Below are 16,739 nucleotides of genomic sequence, written 5' to 3'. Positions count from 1 at the left end.
ATTCCAGCAGTAGGGAGCGCTTCACACAGTTCCCATTTCGTTTCAGATTACAAGACATCATGTAATACAGACCTCGTCTTTGCATAAAATACATTTTGCAAATAGTGATGATTACTACTTTCCTTCCACATGCAAAGCTGTTTGTTTACTGTTTTCATTTCTGCTTTTCCCTGTTGCTTCGTCAGCGCGACGCGTCGTCACCTCTGACCCTTCTTGGTCATGTGAGCCGCAGTGGAAAAAAACAAAAAAAGTCAAGAGGAAATACCAATGTGTTCGGACGGCTGCTTAGCACCAGCCATTGCGCGAACAAGATTTTTTTTTTTTGTATTTGCTCGGTAAAAGTTGATAAATTGTCTTCCTTTCGTAGAGAACGTGCAGCATAAATTTTCTTCGACTTCCTTCGTTTTGTTTTAGAGGCAGCGTCGGAGGGTCTACGCACGTAGAGTATTTGCATTATTGGCCTATTATTCATCCTTCGAGATTGTGTTTATGTGACGTTTTTGCATGGTGCACATGTGCTCAAGGCAACAGTGCACGAAAAATCCATGTCGGTAGGAATTGAAATGCATAGAAGGACAAAGATTGGTGATAGAGAAAAATATATTATAAGGGGAATACGCAGAAACATGGACATGACATTAAAAATGTACCCTTGGTGAGATAAAAAGGTTAAAGATTAATAAAACATTCGATTCAGTCACATGACTAGAGCTAATAAAAAATACTATTTTAAAGCTTTATAGGACGTATACAAAGACAATATAGTTTATGCTTCACTTGTGTCGGCATATTAGTGTTAGAAAAAAACACTCTCAGCCCTTCATGCTTGAATATTGTCGGTGAAGTCGGTTTCACTGGTATGTAAACAGCCTGCATGTCAGCAAATGAGCATTTTCATTTTCTCCCTTCCGCTTTTTCACCCTTTTCTTATGCGCTATAGAGCAGTGGTATCAAACGTGTTTTTGTCTTGGCCCCCTTTTGTAGATATGGTTTCTCTCAGAGGACCGTTATGACAGTAAAACCAAATAAATATTTAATCGTCTCATTATACTATCACATATTACAAATGATAAATAAATGATGGATTACTAGCTTTGAAATCAAATGTCAAGTACAGCGCTTTGTTCAATTATTGTTCAAAAGACTGCAAAAATGGTAAATCTTGCAAAATCTCAGCGTTAATACACGAGACAAACATTTTGGTACAGAGTTTAGCGAGGGTCATGGAAGTTGACATGATTCGCTTTCACGGGCCACATAAAATGATGTGTCGGGCCGGATCTGCCCCCCGGGCCTTGAGTTTGACACCTGTGCTATTGAGGCACCACAGGACATTTTGCAGTATTTGAAAGTAAGTGAAGGAGCAAATGAAACCGTGAAACAAAAATCTCTGGTCTGCTCTTGTCAGGCCCAACCATTAGACCAGAATGAGGTTGAGGGGTTAAAGGTCATCAACACACTGTGAAAATGGGAGTAGTAATAGAAAAAAGCAGGTCAGGGCCTCAATAGACTGGAGGCGAGATCCCAGTGGGTGTTCTTCATCGGGGGTCAGCGGATGGAGGTCACGAGTGGAGGCTGCGCTCGGGAACCGTAAAAGCCAAGGATATATTGTTTTCTTCCTGTCGGTAAGCAACGTTCTGCTCTTTTTAACTTTTCAGATGGCAGCGCCATTTTCAAGGGATGCTTCCACAGGCCAGACAATATCTCGCTGGCTCTCCCTTTCCGAATTTCCATCCAAAACATGTCTGTTGACAAGTGTGTCGACACGTGCACGGAGAAGGTGAGGTGGTTGCAGATGTGCATGACAGGCTGCCTTCAGTGTTTAATGGCCGCTGTATTTCAGGAGAAATCGCTCGCCGTCCTGGCCGGAGATCGATGCCACTGCGGCTTCCCGACCTCCCTCTTCTCCCTTCATGAGCCGGAGGACGAGGGCATGTGTCTGCACCGCTGCCCCGGCGAGGAGTTTGAGAGTTGCGGGAACGACGAGTACTTTGTGGTGTACCAGACGCAGGTTCAAGGTAACGTATGTTGTCAAGTTGGCTTGCCTTGCCCAAGCGTGAGATGCGGTGAGGTGAGGTATGGTGCGGTGAGGTGCTACCAGCAGAAAGTGTGACAGTCACTTCTTGTGTTTTCACTAAATAACAGACAAGCTAGGGCGCAGTGGTGCATTAAGGGGAAACAAGTCAAAATGCTGAGTGCACCACTCTATTTAATGCATGCACCTTCATGTACGAGAAACTGGCGAGTGGCTATTTAAAAAAAAAAAAAAGTCTGTTGTTGTACATTGCGCAAAAACGACTTCTCAGATTTCCAAAAACTTTGCAGAGCAGTGTATTTGCCAAAAAAGTGGATTTTTTGGATGGCGGAAGGATCTTTCCGTTTTCACGGAATAATAGATGACTCCTAATGACACGATTTCGACAAATGTAGGAAGTGAGCGGAGAAGTTCCTGTAGATCCTAATTAGGATGTTCTGCCCTGATGGAGGTCTGTACTCTTCTGTGTGTCTCGTTTGTTATGTTTTTATATCTAAATGCGCAGGCGATTCATTTTGTGTTATTCCAACATAGCAGTTGGCCTCAAGTGTCAGCATGTATGCGCCGTTGTGGGCGATGTTTCCTCAGGGCAAAAGACAGCAGTGGCTTGGCTCGGCAAAAATAAACGGCCTGGAAAAAAAGAACACACGCGCACACAATCAAGCGGCAGTGTGAGAAGAACTTGAAGAGAATATTTTGTGAACTGCGGTATCTATCTTGTCTTTGAAATTTTCAAATTTTCCACTGACGTTGATGAAAGAAGAAGCTTTCAAGTCGCCCACTATAACAACGCAAAACATGCGTGCGTTGACCTTCTCTCTGGAAGACTTCACTTCCTCTAATCACTTGAAAAGTCTCCCACATTATTCCAACATTGTGTCATTTCCAAAAATCTTCAGCTGATCAGCAAAATGGAAAATAAGCATCGAGCCATCATTCTCTATCTTTTTTATTTTCAACTAGCAAGACTATATTGTCCAGATTGCTAATAAATTACAGTCAAATTCATGTTATTAAAACATTCTTGTATATCTTTCAGCAGTTTTAATGAATCTCTTGTTTTGAAATAGGCTATTAGATTTTTGGGCTGTACTTAATGTTGTGACTTGTTAGTGTAGTTGAGGCACAGTCACATAATATGAGTCATTCAATACCTATAATAATAGTAAACAAGAAAATAATTATATCCTGTCTTATCTTGCATCCAGACAACCGCTGCATGGACAGACACTTCCTCCCCACTCGTGCTAGTCAACTGGTCGCCCTTGCCAGTTTCCCCGGATCCGGTAATACCTGGTGTCGCCACCTCGTCGAGCTCGCCACTGGCTTCTATAGCGGCAGCTATTATTTTGATGCCTCGCTCTACAATAAAGGTAAAAGCACTCTCGCTTTTCTAAGTCAATCTCCACTCACCTCAATGCCTTCAAGGGAGAACTGCATTTGGTGTGTGCTCCCATCCTTTCACAGGATTTAAAGGTGAGCGAGACCACTGGCGGAGCGGAAGGACCATCTGCATAAAGACGCATGAGAGTGGTAAAAAGGACATTGAAGCCTTTGACTCCAGCATTCTCGTCATCCGAAACCCCTACAAGGCTCTCATGGCGGAATTTAACCGCTTATATGGCGGGCACATTGGATTCGCCTCCCAGGCCAACTGGAAAGGGAAAGGTAAGTCTCACAAGATGGAGCTAATGTATTTCACATGTTATGAGCTGCCTCGTTGCTGAAATATTCAAGAAAGTCGAAATACTTTGAGGTGAGTGGCTGAAACAGGCAACCTCAAATAGAACAACTTACAATTGCATGAAAGAAAGCACAAAAGAAAAATTCCACTTGATGAGAGAATTTGAACTGGATTTATAAGCTCCTAAAGGAAATCTGTTGTTGATAAAATGACACAAATTGTCTTACTTGATTAAAAGTTAAACGTTTGTTGTATTAAAACTATTATGACCAAAACAATTTATGCAAAAAGTTACTTGAGTGTAGAGTTAATGCGGTGTGTAACGACCCACCTCCGACAAGGGCATGACTTGAATGCATCTTGTTATTTCAGAGTTTACCAGCCAGAATGTCACGGAAGGCCTTAAAAAAAAAATAAAAAAATAAAAAGTAAAATGCTCGACACTTACACAACACAGACATACGCAAAAACAAATGGAGACAAGTGGCACAGAAAGAAGGCTTCCAACACATTTACTGGTCTTCACTGTCAAATATCTGTGATTCCTCTATGCTTTTTTTATCTGTCATTTGCAATTGAGCTTTGAGCTCTAGTGAAGCGAGTCTCACCGCAGTTCACTTGCAAACAGACGGACACAGACTACCTCTTCCCGGTCTGCTTGTTTGCTATGCACCGCATATCAACTAACCCGGCAGAGTTACATTTGAATCAAACGTGACAAATGTAAAACGGGGACTTGAATTTAAGACACACCTCACTACAAAGACATTCAGTTTCATATCAAATGCTTGTACTGACATTTTCATGGGTTGCATTTGTTAATTGCCAAATACTTCAATCATTGTAACATTTTAAATGCTCCCAAATTAGTGGAAATCAAATGTTTGACGTTTTAAAAGTTCACCTGCAAAGAGAGAATACGTTTTTTGCAAATTATGGTGAGATTGATGGAAGTTGCACCTATTAAAACTGTCAGAATTCATGACGTTGGGCTCTATTTTTGCCCAAGCTAGTACAAAGCATGTTCTCTTTTCATCCTTTTGGTACATTCACATGCCACATGTGCAGTTTGAAACGGGTGGTTGCGTCGTTGCGGGAGTGAACAGAGCCGACTTATTTCACGGCCAATGGAAGTGGATCATCTCATTCTCTCTAAATTCAGCGCAAAAGAGGCACGTGTTCTGCCTGGTTTTAAAATGACATTACAGATGATAATAATAATTAAATTAATTGATTGCCACAATAATTCTGAGGGTTTGATGCATGAATGAAACATGATCCATCCACCACACAGGTTCACAGATTTCAGAATTTGTCTGCCTGCACCTTGAGCCAATGCACCGAAATCATTTTATGCCACGTGTGCAACAACTTAGACCCGCTTGCAGCTGGTTTAAAGGTTAGTCTACTTTCAGCCACCACGTTGTCAGGTGCTTTGGGGGAGTGTAAAAGAAAAAGCCTTCGGTCCGCCTGAGTGAGCAGTATGGTGGTGTGCAGCTTGCACAATTCTCAAACATATTAAAGGGCGCATGTACCTGCACGAAAATCATGATGTGCCACTTTTGCTGATGTGAATTTTGTGCATTTTGTTTCTGGAAAAAAAAATAATTAGAAAATGTATGTAACTTAAAAACAAGAAGTTAAATGCACGCAACACGGAATATGTTTTTTCACATCTAATTGCCTTCAGCAAGACACTGGCTTCTTGTCAGGCGAGCACTATTTGCTTCATAACCAAATGGCCTGTACTTACTGTAATGTGAGCGATGAAAATGTGCACATCCAATCATTTTTCAGTTACATTATCTCTAATCAGGGGCTATGATTTCCACAATGTTCCTAAAATTGAAACAATTAAGATTATAGTAATTTATGTGAAGCCTTACGAAAACTTGGCCCGCTTTTTAAGTGACAAATCATTGCTCCATCCAGTAAGCAGCAATAGCAAGCGAGGTCTCCTTTAGAAGTATATTCAGTGGATTGAGGTCACTCTATGTTATGGGCTGTGGTTGTTCTGTCTGTTTTTCATTGCTTTTTATGAAGTGCCATTGTGCTGTTCAATTGCCAGCCACCGTGCAAATACTTTTACATGCTGCTGGCAAGAAAAGCAGAGTAAGGTAGAGTTAGAAAATGTGAGCAATTGGCTAGAGAGAGAAACTGAAGCGCTTCTTATGCGTGCGTGCGTGCATGTGTGCGTCTCAGTGTACTTCGATTAAGATGATGCAATAAATGTTGCGCAATGCAACCACTCTGGCAAAACATCCTCTGCTCCCAATAGGTTAACATTTTGTTGAGGTACTTCAATTCTATTACAATGTTGCAGTTTTTCTTTTTTTGAGGAAATGTTCAATGATGTGGAACAAACAGGAATTGGAGGAAATGACCACAGAGCTGAGGGTTGACATGGTTGTGACCTTTCTTACCCCCAATGTGGCAATGTTTTCAAATATCAAGGCAAATTATTAGGCTGCGGTGATGGCGTCTGTTTAGAGAAATGAGAAATGAAACAAGGCCTTAGTCACGCTGCTTAATGGCATGATGAGTCATGTCATCGTGCACAACCAGCTCGTTCCTCAGGCACCCGTGCCAAACTTAATTAGAGACTGCGTGTGCATCTATCTATACTTGGGCACACATTCATGATAATTAGACATGTTTGTAAGCTGCTGGGAGGTGTTATGTTGTTGTGGTTTTGCTTCATGTCAAAGTGTACTGACAGACTAGGAATTACAATTTCCTTAGAAATAGCATTTGAAACAATGCTGCCACTAAAATGTCAAGGACGAGTCGTGTAAAAGATGCCAAACATTGGGTATTATTTATTAGTCCTGCTTTCTTCTGATGGTGACTTAGAAATAAAGGGTCGCCTGTCTCGGATGTCTTGACCAAAGTGCAGTGAAATGTGACACATTTCATCTTGTCTTTGCATGAGGATACTTTTTTTTTTTTTATTTGTATCAAATAATCGTTGTTGAGCCAGCATAGTGGGTGGGAATCGCTGGCATGAAGCACCCACTCTTAATTATGTAGTGTTTTTTGGGGTCATACAGTTGACTCTCATAATGGAATGGTCGTGCCAAAAACACAAATTATAGTTGAACGTTATCAATTGATTAAAAGTTACCGTGCAATTAAGGAGTAACGTGTGCACACACCTCTCCAATTGTAGCTTTCTCTCGGTAAGACATTCATAAAATAATCACAAAATGTGTTGACTTGTTCTGTGATTGCCCTAATTGGGTTGGAATTGGAATATCTCCCTCCATGTCAAGGTAATGAGTATTTTGTTTTGCATTCATTAGTTAGCGGTGGAACTTTTTAATTGAATCTCTTTCCAATTGTGTTAAGTTGAAGACTAAATGGACTTGGATAAGAATTGAATTTTTCTTCGTATAATGCCAAAAAGGAAATTTAAGGACTTGGCTCTCCCACGAGGCCAGATTATGTGCCCCTTGTAGGCCTTTTTTAAATTTCATGCATATTCCCTTTCCCCCAGTATATCAATTTAGGTACGGTATGTCTTTGTAACTATGGCAACTAGTTTTGTCTGTTCCACGTATCTTCTCTGTGGAAAAAATCGATTTTCCAGAGGCTGGTGAGTTGCCGACCCAGCAGTTATATCTCTTTGTGAAAACATCAGCACATTTGGTCTGCCATTTCCAATGAACGTTTCCCTTTTGTGTTGGTGGGGGAAATGATGCGATGGCATCAGTAAGCGAAAGACCTTTTGACAGCTGCCACTTCACATACAAGGGGAAGCTGCGAGCTTGAGAGTTAGCATGACAGCGCGTTCGGGGAGCCGCATGTACTGTATCATTTGACGCACTCACCTCTGCATCTGATGCTCCTGACACGGATGCCTTCCGTTGGGACCCTTCACGTCCACTTGGGTAAAGTGGAATTTATTTGAAAGAACTGGGACTTCATAAAGCATCGGCGTCTTCTTTCTGCTTTTTTATGCTTTACACATTCACATGGCATTGACGGTCCAATGTCAGCTCAGAAAAGAAGCACCACAGACAATCCATCACAAGTGAACAAAACAAAATGTGTTTCATTTGGTATGATGCTACTTTTTTGTCGTATGGGTAGATAGATGCTACGATAAGGTCCACAGTAATATTAACAGTGTCAGCCCTGTTATTTATGAGGAAACAACACAAGGCTCCCAAGCTTTGCCGAATATCTAAAATGCACAAAAAATGACACCAACCCAAAGACAAACATGTCCTTTGTCGGTAAAAGGTTTCTGAAACCTTTTACCGACAAAGGACAATGAAATAGATTTTCATTAAATGAAACAGATTGAGCTTTACAGATGACGTTATTGTTGTTGTTTTTTTGCCTTCTGGGTGGAATAATGCTATTACTACTATTAGTACTTCATTCCAGTTCCCAATTTGATATTTTAAAGTTGCATGCACCACTGCCCCCCCCACACACACACACTTTCAAAATATCAATTGATAAATATTAAAATTTGATTAAAATTTCCCCCTGTCCCCTGTCCCTCCCTGAAGATTTTTTGGGGGGGTCTATAACTACCCATATAGCTACCCACGATGCCCCCCACCCCAGGAAAAAATTCCGAGCTCTGCCAATTACAAGCACACTCTATAAAATTAACTTTCTCGAGTGAGCTGTCCTATTTGTTTGGAAAAAGACATCCAGCTGATGAGCAAACAAACCCAAGAAAAGATTTCAATTTCTGTCCCAAATGTATGTACAATCACTCTACAGTACCTTTCAAATATTTTGAAACAAGAAGTAAAGACTATCTTTGTGTGTAATATTGCACATGCAAATAATGTGACATGACCAGACAGCTTGATGTTTCTCAGGCAGCACCAGTGGCCCACAGCCACAGCCCACAACACTTTGAGAACGATCGCCTTAAAAAGGATTTGTCAATGCCAAGCGACAGAACAAACATGTCTGAAGTTACTGCACTTGACTGTTTTGTAACCTCACACTTCGTTGTCTAGTCACCATGACTCTTGAGCGTGACTTCTTTAACAATTTGCTGGTTGCGCAATAGAATTCTAGAGGTCAGGTTTAGTGGTTTATTGATTGATATACTTTTTTGAAAATCCTTCTCTAAAGTTAAAATGAAAATGTTATTGGATTTAGACTCTTCCTTGAATTTAATGGATCACACAAGAGTCTTAAAAGTGGTCCAGTGCAATTTTTGCTTGAGATGAGTTTTTCCCCTCCCTTAATGAGAGAACTAATTAAGAATACAGCATTTTATTTGCATTCAATTTTCATACATAATTTTAGCCTGAGTTGTGATTTCCCTAAAGTACGCTGCTTTCCTGTTTCATATTAAATAATTCTCACCTAAAAATAATGAAGAACAAACAAAGATGGTATTTGAAGAACTAAACACTTGGCATATGAAAATTATCTTTTGTAAGTTTGGCTCTTGGTCCTTGATGGCGGCTCGGACTTTTCATGTCTCCAATTTCTCTCTCTGCAGAGTGGCCCGAGTTTGTGAAGAGCCACGCTCCTTGGTGGGGGTCCCACGTCATGGACTGGCTCCAATATGGGAAGAACGTCCACGTGGTCCACTATGAGGCCCTGAAGAGAGACTTGTTCTCCCATCTTAAGGGAATGGTTGAGTTTTTGGGCCTGAAGGTTTCCGAGGAGCGTCTGCTCTGCATGGAAGGCCAGAAGGATGGCAACTTCAAGAGATCGGGGCTTCGCAAACTCAAGTATGACCCCTACACTCCTGAAATGCGGGCAAACATTAGTGAACTGATAAGAAAAGTCGACGCTGCCTTAAAGAAAAGGAACATGTCTGGTGTTCCAGATGAATACATGCCAAGATAATACACATGATACTTTTTTTTTTTGCATTTGATTAAGAAGTATTTTGCTTTCACACAAACAGATAAATGTTCCCATCTGATCCTGTGTGTGTAGCCAGATATTACAAACTGAAAGGAATTGAGTTGTGAAAAGCACTCGTTGTCCTCTTCTGTGCACGTGCTGCGTTGGCATGTGCACTCGCCTTAAGACAAAGAGGCTACGATCGAGCGATATGAGCACGCCGTGTTTCATCCAAACAATTTAATACTCTTTGGTATGTTAAGCTTATTTTGTAAAAACAAGATTAAAGATTTCCTGCTGCTCCTTTAGTTACAAATAATTTTTGATGAGGTTGTGGGGGAAAAAAACCAACTCCTTTTCTGAGAGGGATAAATGCAATATACAGGCTATACCTACCTGACAATGATACTGTGTGATTCCATTTTTTTTCTAAGCTTGTGAACTTACTTTTTGCAAGAGGAATTCTGTTGTTGATGATAAAGTTCTCAGTTCCACGTATTAAAGAAGGCACTGAGTCGAAGAGAGATGAGGATTCATCCCGACAGCATTTATTTATCTCTGGTGTGCAGTGCACACACGTCTGCTTGTGAATACTTTGACACTGGATTCAAAGCCGAAACCCAAAAAGCACTTGATAGTGCCACACTGGCCCCAAAGATATCTGAAGATTCACATCTGTATGTATGCTATAGGTCAGATTAGTTCAGTTCTTTTGGGCTTGTTTTATGACAGTTGATGGCAGTATATTCAACTTTATTTTTTTCTTCAAATTGCCTTTTTGTGATTAGGGCAATTAAAAAGTACAACTCGAAAATTAAAAACAAATCTCCACAGACTGCAAAAACTCCACTCTTGATATTAGTATGTCTCATAAGTGCTATGCCACATGCTTGGAACAAAGCAAGCATGTACATTAAATGAATATGAAGCTAAATAGATAAAATGCTAGGAGGCAGACAACAATAACTGACTTCCATTTTCAGGATGCTATTATACTGTATACCTATATTTTTGTAATGTGTGCTGACACATCCAAATATTTGTACTACAGCAAACAAATTATAGAAATTGTGTCTATTTTTAACACGCTTTAAACATGATTGGCTCTTGCCGTCATTGACAAGCAGGCACTTGAACCACGGTGTTGTATTTGAATGTATCGCCATGGAACGAATGTACTGTGATGAAGCCCAATAAATGCGTAAATTGGATAATACATGCTGTTTGTCATACGTCACTAATATGATGAGCTCATTGCAATGCTTTTCTTTTACGCGTCGCCGTATGAACCCATCAACCTGAAACAGAAGCTTCGCTGTTTCTGAGTTGACGGCATGTTTACCACGACGTGATTAAAAGTAGGCTTCCTGCTGTTTCTTTCATTGTCTCGTCTTGATTTTAGGCACATCACAAATGCCTTGAATATTTCATTTGACTGTTATTCATACATCAAACGCTCTTTTTGTTTATACCTGCAGTCAATGATAACAGACTAACAGTTTAATGATCAAATGGGTTGTGGAAATCAGGCAGCGATTGCCAGAGAATTTCAGGGGGGGTTTATCGAAATGAACTTTTTTTGGACTGTTTTTAAACCTAAGCTCATTTCAGTTGTCTGAAAGGCAAAAGAGATACATTTTCAGTGCCAAGTAAAAACCATCACAAAAATAGGTTGCTAAAATTTCAATTGTAACGGAAGGCACGATGCCCGTACGATGCTTAAAAAGGGCAGCACACGGTTAGCGCATTCGCCTAACTGTCAAAAGTGGAGCATGAATTGTTGTTTGCTTGCATGTGCCCTGTGATTGTAAATGAAACTAGTCCAGGTGGTAGCCTGCTTCTCTCCTACAAGGTCATATGGAGAGACAGACCCATAACCTTGAACGGGCTAAGCGATAGAAAATGAGTTGTTGTCAGAGACGTGATGATGAATTACTATTTTGCTGTCAAAGTCAGACCCAATGTTGCAATTTTCTTTTTTTTTTTACTTGAGTGCTTTCATTTTTTTGTTAAATCACATTGGATTATATTTTGAAAACACATTTTAAACCGATGTAGGCTACTACATTGGGTTGAAAGTACCTTAATATTTTTTATTTTTTAATTGACTCCTTTTAGACGTCTTGTAAACAGGCATTGACAGAAGTAGCACAAAACACATTTTCATCCACTAGTGTTTATTAAAATCCCTGTCAGCTTGTCAAAGCAAAATTTCCTCTCACCTCCTTGTATGTTCATTGCAGAGGGCATGTCTGAGTTGCAGGTAATTCAAATGTGAGTCATTTGCATTTAAATGAGACTCACTCAGCTTTAGATGTCGTAGACAGAAAAGGTCTACAGTTTGTGTACAAATGGGTCAAGTAAGAACTGGATTGTATTCGGTTCTGCTTTGCATCAACAAGTAAACACGGATATGACTACAATATGAACACTTAACAGCACTTTATACACACTCACACACACACACACACTATATATGTACTATATATACTTGATGTTATAAATAGATTGGGATTCATTCACTGTGATGAAAATATACACATCTGCAATTGTACTGAGTAAAAATCCATTATAACGATCTCAAACGTCCACCATTGTGCTGTTCCATCACACTCATTTTCTACTATCGATATAAATGGCTTTACTTTTGGAGGTGACAGACAGGTTCTTCTGCAGCATACATATGGATGCCCCGTGGGTCGTTATCAGATGTCAGCGCTATAAAGTATGACCTACCAAACTGTAAAGTCAGCATTTATCTGGAAATGTTCAGTTGATTTTGGAAACTGTGACATTTACCAGCTGCTCACATACTAAACACATTCTGCGCCTGAAGCAGCAAGGTTAAAATGATAGAAATAGGTGAGAGAGTTGTGGTGGTGGTGGGGGGGGTGTATAATGTTCAGATGACCTTGACCCAGGAAGTCAAACCAAGGAATAGGATGTGGGAAAGACATAAAATCGACATATGGTTGAGGTCGGAAGGGCGCTTGAACACAAGGACGCTTGGTCTGCTGTTGTATACCGAAGTGCAGGGATGTTCAATCCTGGTCCTCGGGGTCCCCTGTCCTGCCTGCGTGTTTTATGTTGCCCTGCTGCAATCCACGTCATTCAAATAAGCAGATAATCAGCAAGATCTGCAGAAGCCCTGATCATTTCAATCAGGTCGGTTGGAGTAGGGAGGCATTTAAAACATGCAGGACGCCAGACCAGAGGAACAGGATTGAAGACCCCTGTTGTAGTGGATGACATGTATGGAGCACAGTGCATATTTTAGTGATTGACAGACAGACATGACAAAAACTGCACCTAAGCTGCATGTAGGCAGCTCATTTTTTACTGTTTTAAGTCAGCCATGCTAAATGCTAATCGTTTTGTTTTTAGAGGTTAAAGTAGAGATGCCCACATACATTATTTCCTGTTATTTGCACAATATTGCCGATGTATTAACAATAATGTTTAATGAACAAAGTCTCTGGTTCCTCTTGTGAATCCCACCAAGATATGAAAGGAGGAAAGGGGGCGTGGCCATATTCCTCATTAAGATGGGCCGTTCGACTTTTATTGAGTTCTCCAAACCAAATTGATCAAATTGAAAATGATATCATTTTCCTGAAGAAAAAAAAACTACATAAAATGAGCTTGTTTATGAAAAGCAGACCACCATGGCCGACTTTAGAATTTATAACGTGCAATTGAGAACAGTTCTTGGCTCATCCATTCGCACATAAAAAAGACAAGATAGAAGCGGTTGAAAAAAAAAAAGCTTTTGGACTGGAAATGAAATGATCAGGGTATCAGTTTCTGTGGGTTTGTTACGGATTCACTTCACACTACCCATGCTCTGCTTGTCAGGATATTGAAACAGATTATTGTCGCCTCTATAGTGACTCAGTGATGTAACCACACAGGCTAGCTTTTCTCGATTAGGACATCAAAAGGAGCAGGTTTTTTTAGCTCTTGTGATAGAATGGTTTCTGCTGTAGGAAATAAGTGACTGCGAAACTCATTTCCAAGGTCAACAGTGCAAATCAGACACATTCATCTTATTGTAGTGCACAGAGAATTTATTCTTATTATCATGCGGCACCGTATAAAAAAAAATCCACCATCATTAATCATGATTTCAATCACAGTAGTTTTTAATTCAACAACAGTATGAGCTGAGGTGACAGTGTACTTGAGCTGAAATAATAAATTATGCATTTCCTCAATGTCATCAGTGCTTTTTAATTCAACTCAGTGAATAACTAATGATAAGATTAATGATTGAATCTACATTGGTCATTGTGTTGATGGAATCATATTTTGCAGGTAAGAGCACCCAAGAGGTAATTGCACCATTGTAATCTTTATTTTCATCAATGAAAACTGAATACAAAAAAAAACATTCATTCACACATGTAAGGAGAACATTGTTAAAGTCTCATTGGTTAAAATGACAAAAAGCGGTGGGCCATTCAACAAGCTGCTTGCTGACTGGCGAGAACAGCTGGACGTGTTATATTTGAACTGTAACATGATTGATGAACGTTATTGTTCAAAGATATCTATTCATCATCTAATAATCTCCTGTCCAAAAGCAATTATAGCGTGCAGGGCAGTGGAGTGAATGAAGATGTTCATTTCCCAGTGTCATTAGAAAAAGCTTTCATGTGAGAACTAACTGCATCTGGTTTCAAAAAAATAAATAAAAATTACATCCGCTCATTTATTCATTACATGTATCAACTACAGTAAATAAACACTGTCACACAAACACAATTACAAATCTATTTTGGGGCAGTGAAGGATCAGTAGAGTTTTTTTCCTCAGCACGGAAATAACAAATCAATGTTGTTATCCGGAGATGATCTCAAATTGCACACTCCTTGTGTGTTTGATTTTTTGCTTTGGTGGTAGATTTGCACCCTCTGGTTCAAAAATTGATGAAAAAAAAATGAACAAATATTCGGTCGAATAATAAATTCGCGCAAATAGTCCACCATCCGGAAAGCCCTCTGCATTTTCTTTTCTTAATGACCACCATTTTGTTCTATTTCACAAGAAAGGATGTACATTGTTAAATTGGATACATGTTTTCAATCATAAACTATATTACATTAATTTCTAGTCCATGTATTTACATCATGTTCTTCTCAGTGCTGCACTTTTTCACTTGACCTTTTTTCTTCTCTTTAGTGATTAACACGCACGTCAACACATCCCACCCCCCCCGCTGTTGTTTTTGACACTGACTCAAACGGAACATGAACGTGACATATTCTCTTTCTTCCACTTTTTCAGTAATGATTAATTTTTCATAGGCTTGCGCAACTCTGCAGAGTATGTGCTCAGAGGCTCATGAATGCCATTGCCGCCAGTGTGAATTGTTTGGATGGGGAGAAATGCAAGTCATTTGCATTTCCATTATTTATTTGTCACACGCTTGAAGAGTGGGGGCCTGTGCTGAGGTCATCCCGCAATGAAATGCAGCGTGAAGTTAACGTCAGGATTGCTGATTGCCTGTTGTAGTGCACACAAACTCACAATCGATGCTCAAACTGCCCACAGCTCTTTCCCTATAGAGTGTTGTCCTGCAAAAGACTTTAAACAAACAAATTGTGCGTTGGAAAATTTTAAATGTGTGTAGACACCTTGCCGTCTACGGAGCTGGAGCGGGACAGATAGCGGCTGGTGGTGCGACCATCGTCTCCCATGGCATTCTCCATCTTTGACAGCAAGGAACTCTTGAACCTTTGCTGGAAGTCATTACCCATGAAGACGTAGAGCACCGGGTTGAGGAAACTGTTGGCCGCCGCCAGGCACGTTCCGATCTGCTGTCCGACAGTTAAGAGGTAATGGTTGTAGTTTTGGTGGTTTAGCTCAAGCAGGATGAAAACGTGGTAGGGCAGCCAGCAGATGAAGAAGGTAGCGATGAGTGCCGTCATGACTTTGAAGGGTTTGGACGATTTGGTCATGCGGTTGGAACGAAGTTTGAGGATGATGACCGAGTAGCAAATGCTGATGATGATGAAAGGCACTGCAAAGCCAGCCACAAAGCGGCTGATTGCGATGATTTCGTGACTATGTTGGTGAGACGTGTAGTTGTTGTAGCAAATGCTCCTGCCCAAGTGATGCTGAACGTCACGGAAGACCACGGAAGGAAGGCTGAGCCCGATGGCGAGAACCCAGGCCAGGATAACAATAACCGATGCCTTTCGGACCGTGCGGTGGTTCTGGGCCCAGACGGGAAAGACGACAGACACGCAGCGGTCAACGCTAATGATGACCAAGAGGAAGATGCTGCTGAACATGTTGAGGAACAACACGGCCGAGGTAAACTTGCACAAGAAGAGTCCGAAGAGCCACTTCTCCATGGCCATGTTGGTGATGATGAAGGGAAGAAAGACGCAGAAGACAAAGTCCGAGATGGCCAGGCTCAGGTACCATGTGGTGTTGACCGTCTTCTTCATCTTGAAGCCAGCGATCCAGATGACCAACGCATTACCGCAGAAGCCCAGCACGAAAATGGCTGCGGTGATCACCAGCAGGGAAACACAAAAGGCATCCCTCGTACAATTGGATTTATGCTGAAACACAGACTCCTCATGTGGCGTGACACCCTCTTCATAAGTGTAGTTGCCATCATATTCATAAATAAACTCATCCATTTTCTCTCGACAGAAGAAACAAGATTTCTGCGGGAAAAGAGGGAAAAACGCACATGAGGAAATCTAATCTGACAGCAGGATACGTTCCCGTCTCGCTACAAACCTGTCGTCGCTGTTGACTCGACGCTGCCCAGAGACGAGTGTCTGCAGAGATGTGTCGGTTCCTCCATGTTATAGAGAGATTAGCAATCAGCTGACCGGATGGTTTCTCAACACCACCATCCCCAGTGCTTCAACACTTTCAGTACTGCTATTTGAGGGGAAGATTTTAAATGATGCACAGATTGCAGAAGTCTTTCAAAGAAGAAGCCCAGATATTTATAGACACAGCAAGCAGTTCAAAAGTCAATTACACATATTACAGAATGAAGAAGTTCTATTGTCAATCAAAATGTGTTCGCCAATCGTGTTCTTTTTCTCTCTTGCGAACATGAAATGTATAAAATATTCAGCCATGCTGTTGTCAGAGTTTTGGGAGATGGCTCTGATGTTTAGGGAATTGGATGCTTCTGTGTTGTGTGCCAGAGGCCTCTTG

At 40.8% G+C, this 16,739-nt stretch overlaps 2 protein-coding genes across 2 annotated transcripts in view; one reads left to right on the top strand and one right to left on the bottom strand.

Moving 5' to 3' along the window:
- The window catches only part of wscd2 (WSC domain containing 2), a 42,499-nt gene extending 31,732 nt beyond the window's left edge, over positions 1–10,767 (top strand). Inside the window, exons 6-10 of the mRNA XM_037258252.1 lie at positions 1,659–1,780; positions 1,844–2,018; positions 3,244–3,408; positions 3,503–3,703; positions 9,199–10,767. Coding sequence (XP_037114147.1) covers positions 1,659–1,780; positions 1,844–2,018; positions 3,244–3,408; positions 3,503–3,703; positions 9,199–9,551 — 1,016 coding nt within the window. The 3' untranslated portion in view covers positions 9,552–10,767. The remainder of the gene's footprint in view (positions 1–1,658; positions 1,781–1,843; positions 2,019–3,243; positions 3,409–3,502; positions 3,704–9,198) is intronic.
- A 2,833-nt stretch (positions 10,768–13,600) lies between these two features.
- Positions 13,601–16,438, bottom strand: cmklr1 (chemokine-like receptor 1). The gene is made up of 2 exons (XM_037258253.1): positions 16,308–16,438; positions 13,601–16,231 (listed from the first exon to the last, which is right to left on the bottom strand). The coding sequence occupies exon 2, from the start codon at positions 16,202–16,204 to the stop codon at positions 15,170–15,172; it is 1,035 nt and encodes a 344-aa protein (XP_037114148.1). The 5' UTR covers positions 16,205–16,231; positions 16,308–16,438; the 3' UTR covers positions 13,601–15,169.
- Positions 16,439–16,739: the final 301 nt, after the last annotated feature.

This window comes from Syngnathus acus, chromosome 9, assembly GCF_901709675.1.
Source record: "Syngnathus acus chromosome 9, fSynAcu1.2, whole genome shotgun sequence".
In the NCBI taxonomy this organism is placed as follows: Eukaryota; Metazoa; Chordata; class Actinopteri; order Syngnathiformes; family Syngnathidae; genus Syngnathus; species Syngnathus acus.
Note: the sequence above shows the minus strand (reverse complement) of the source record. Positions and strands in the feature narration are given on the sequence as shown.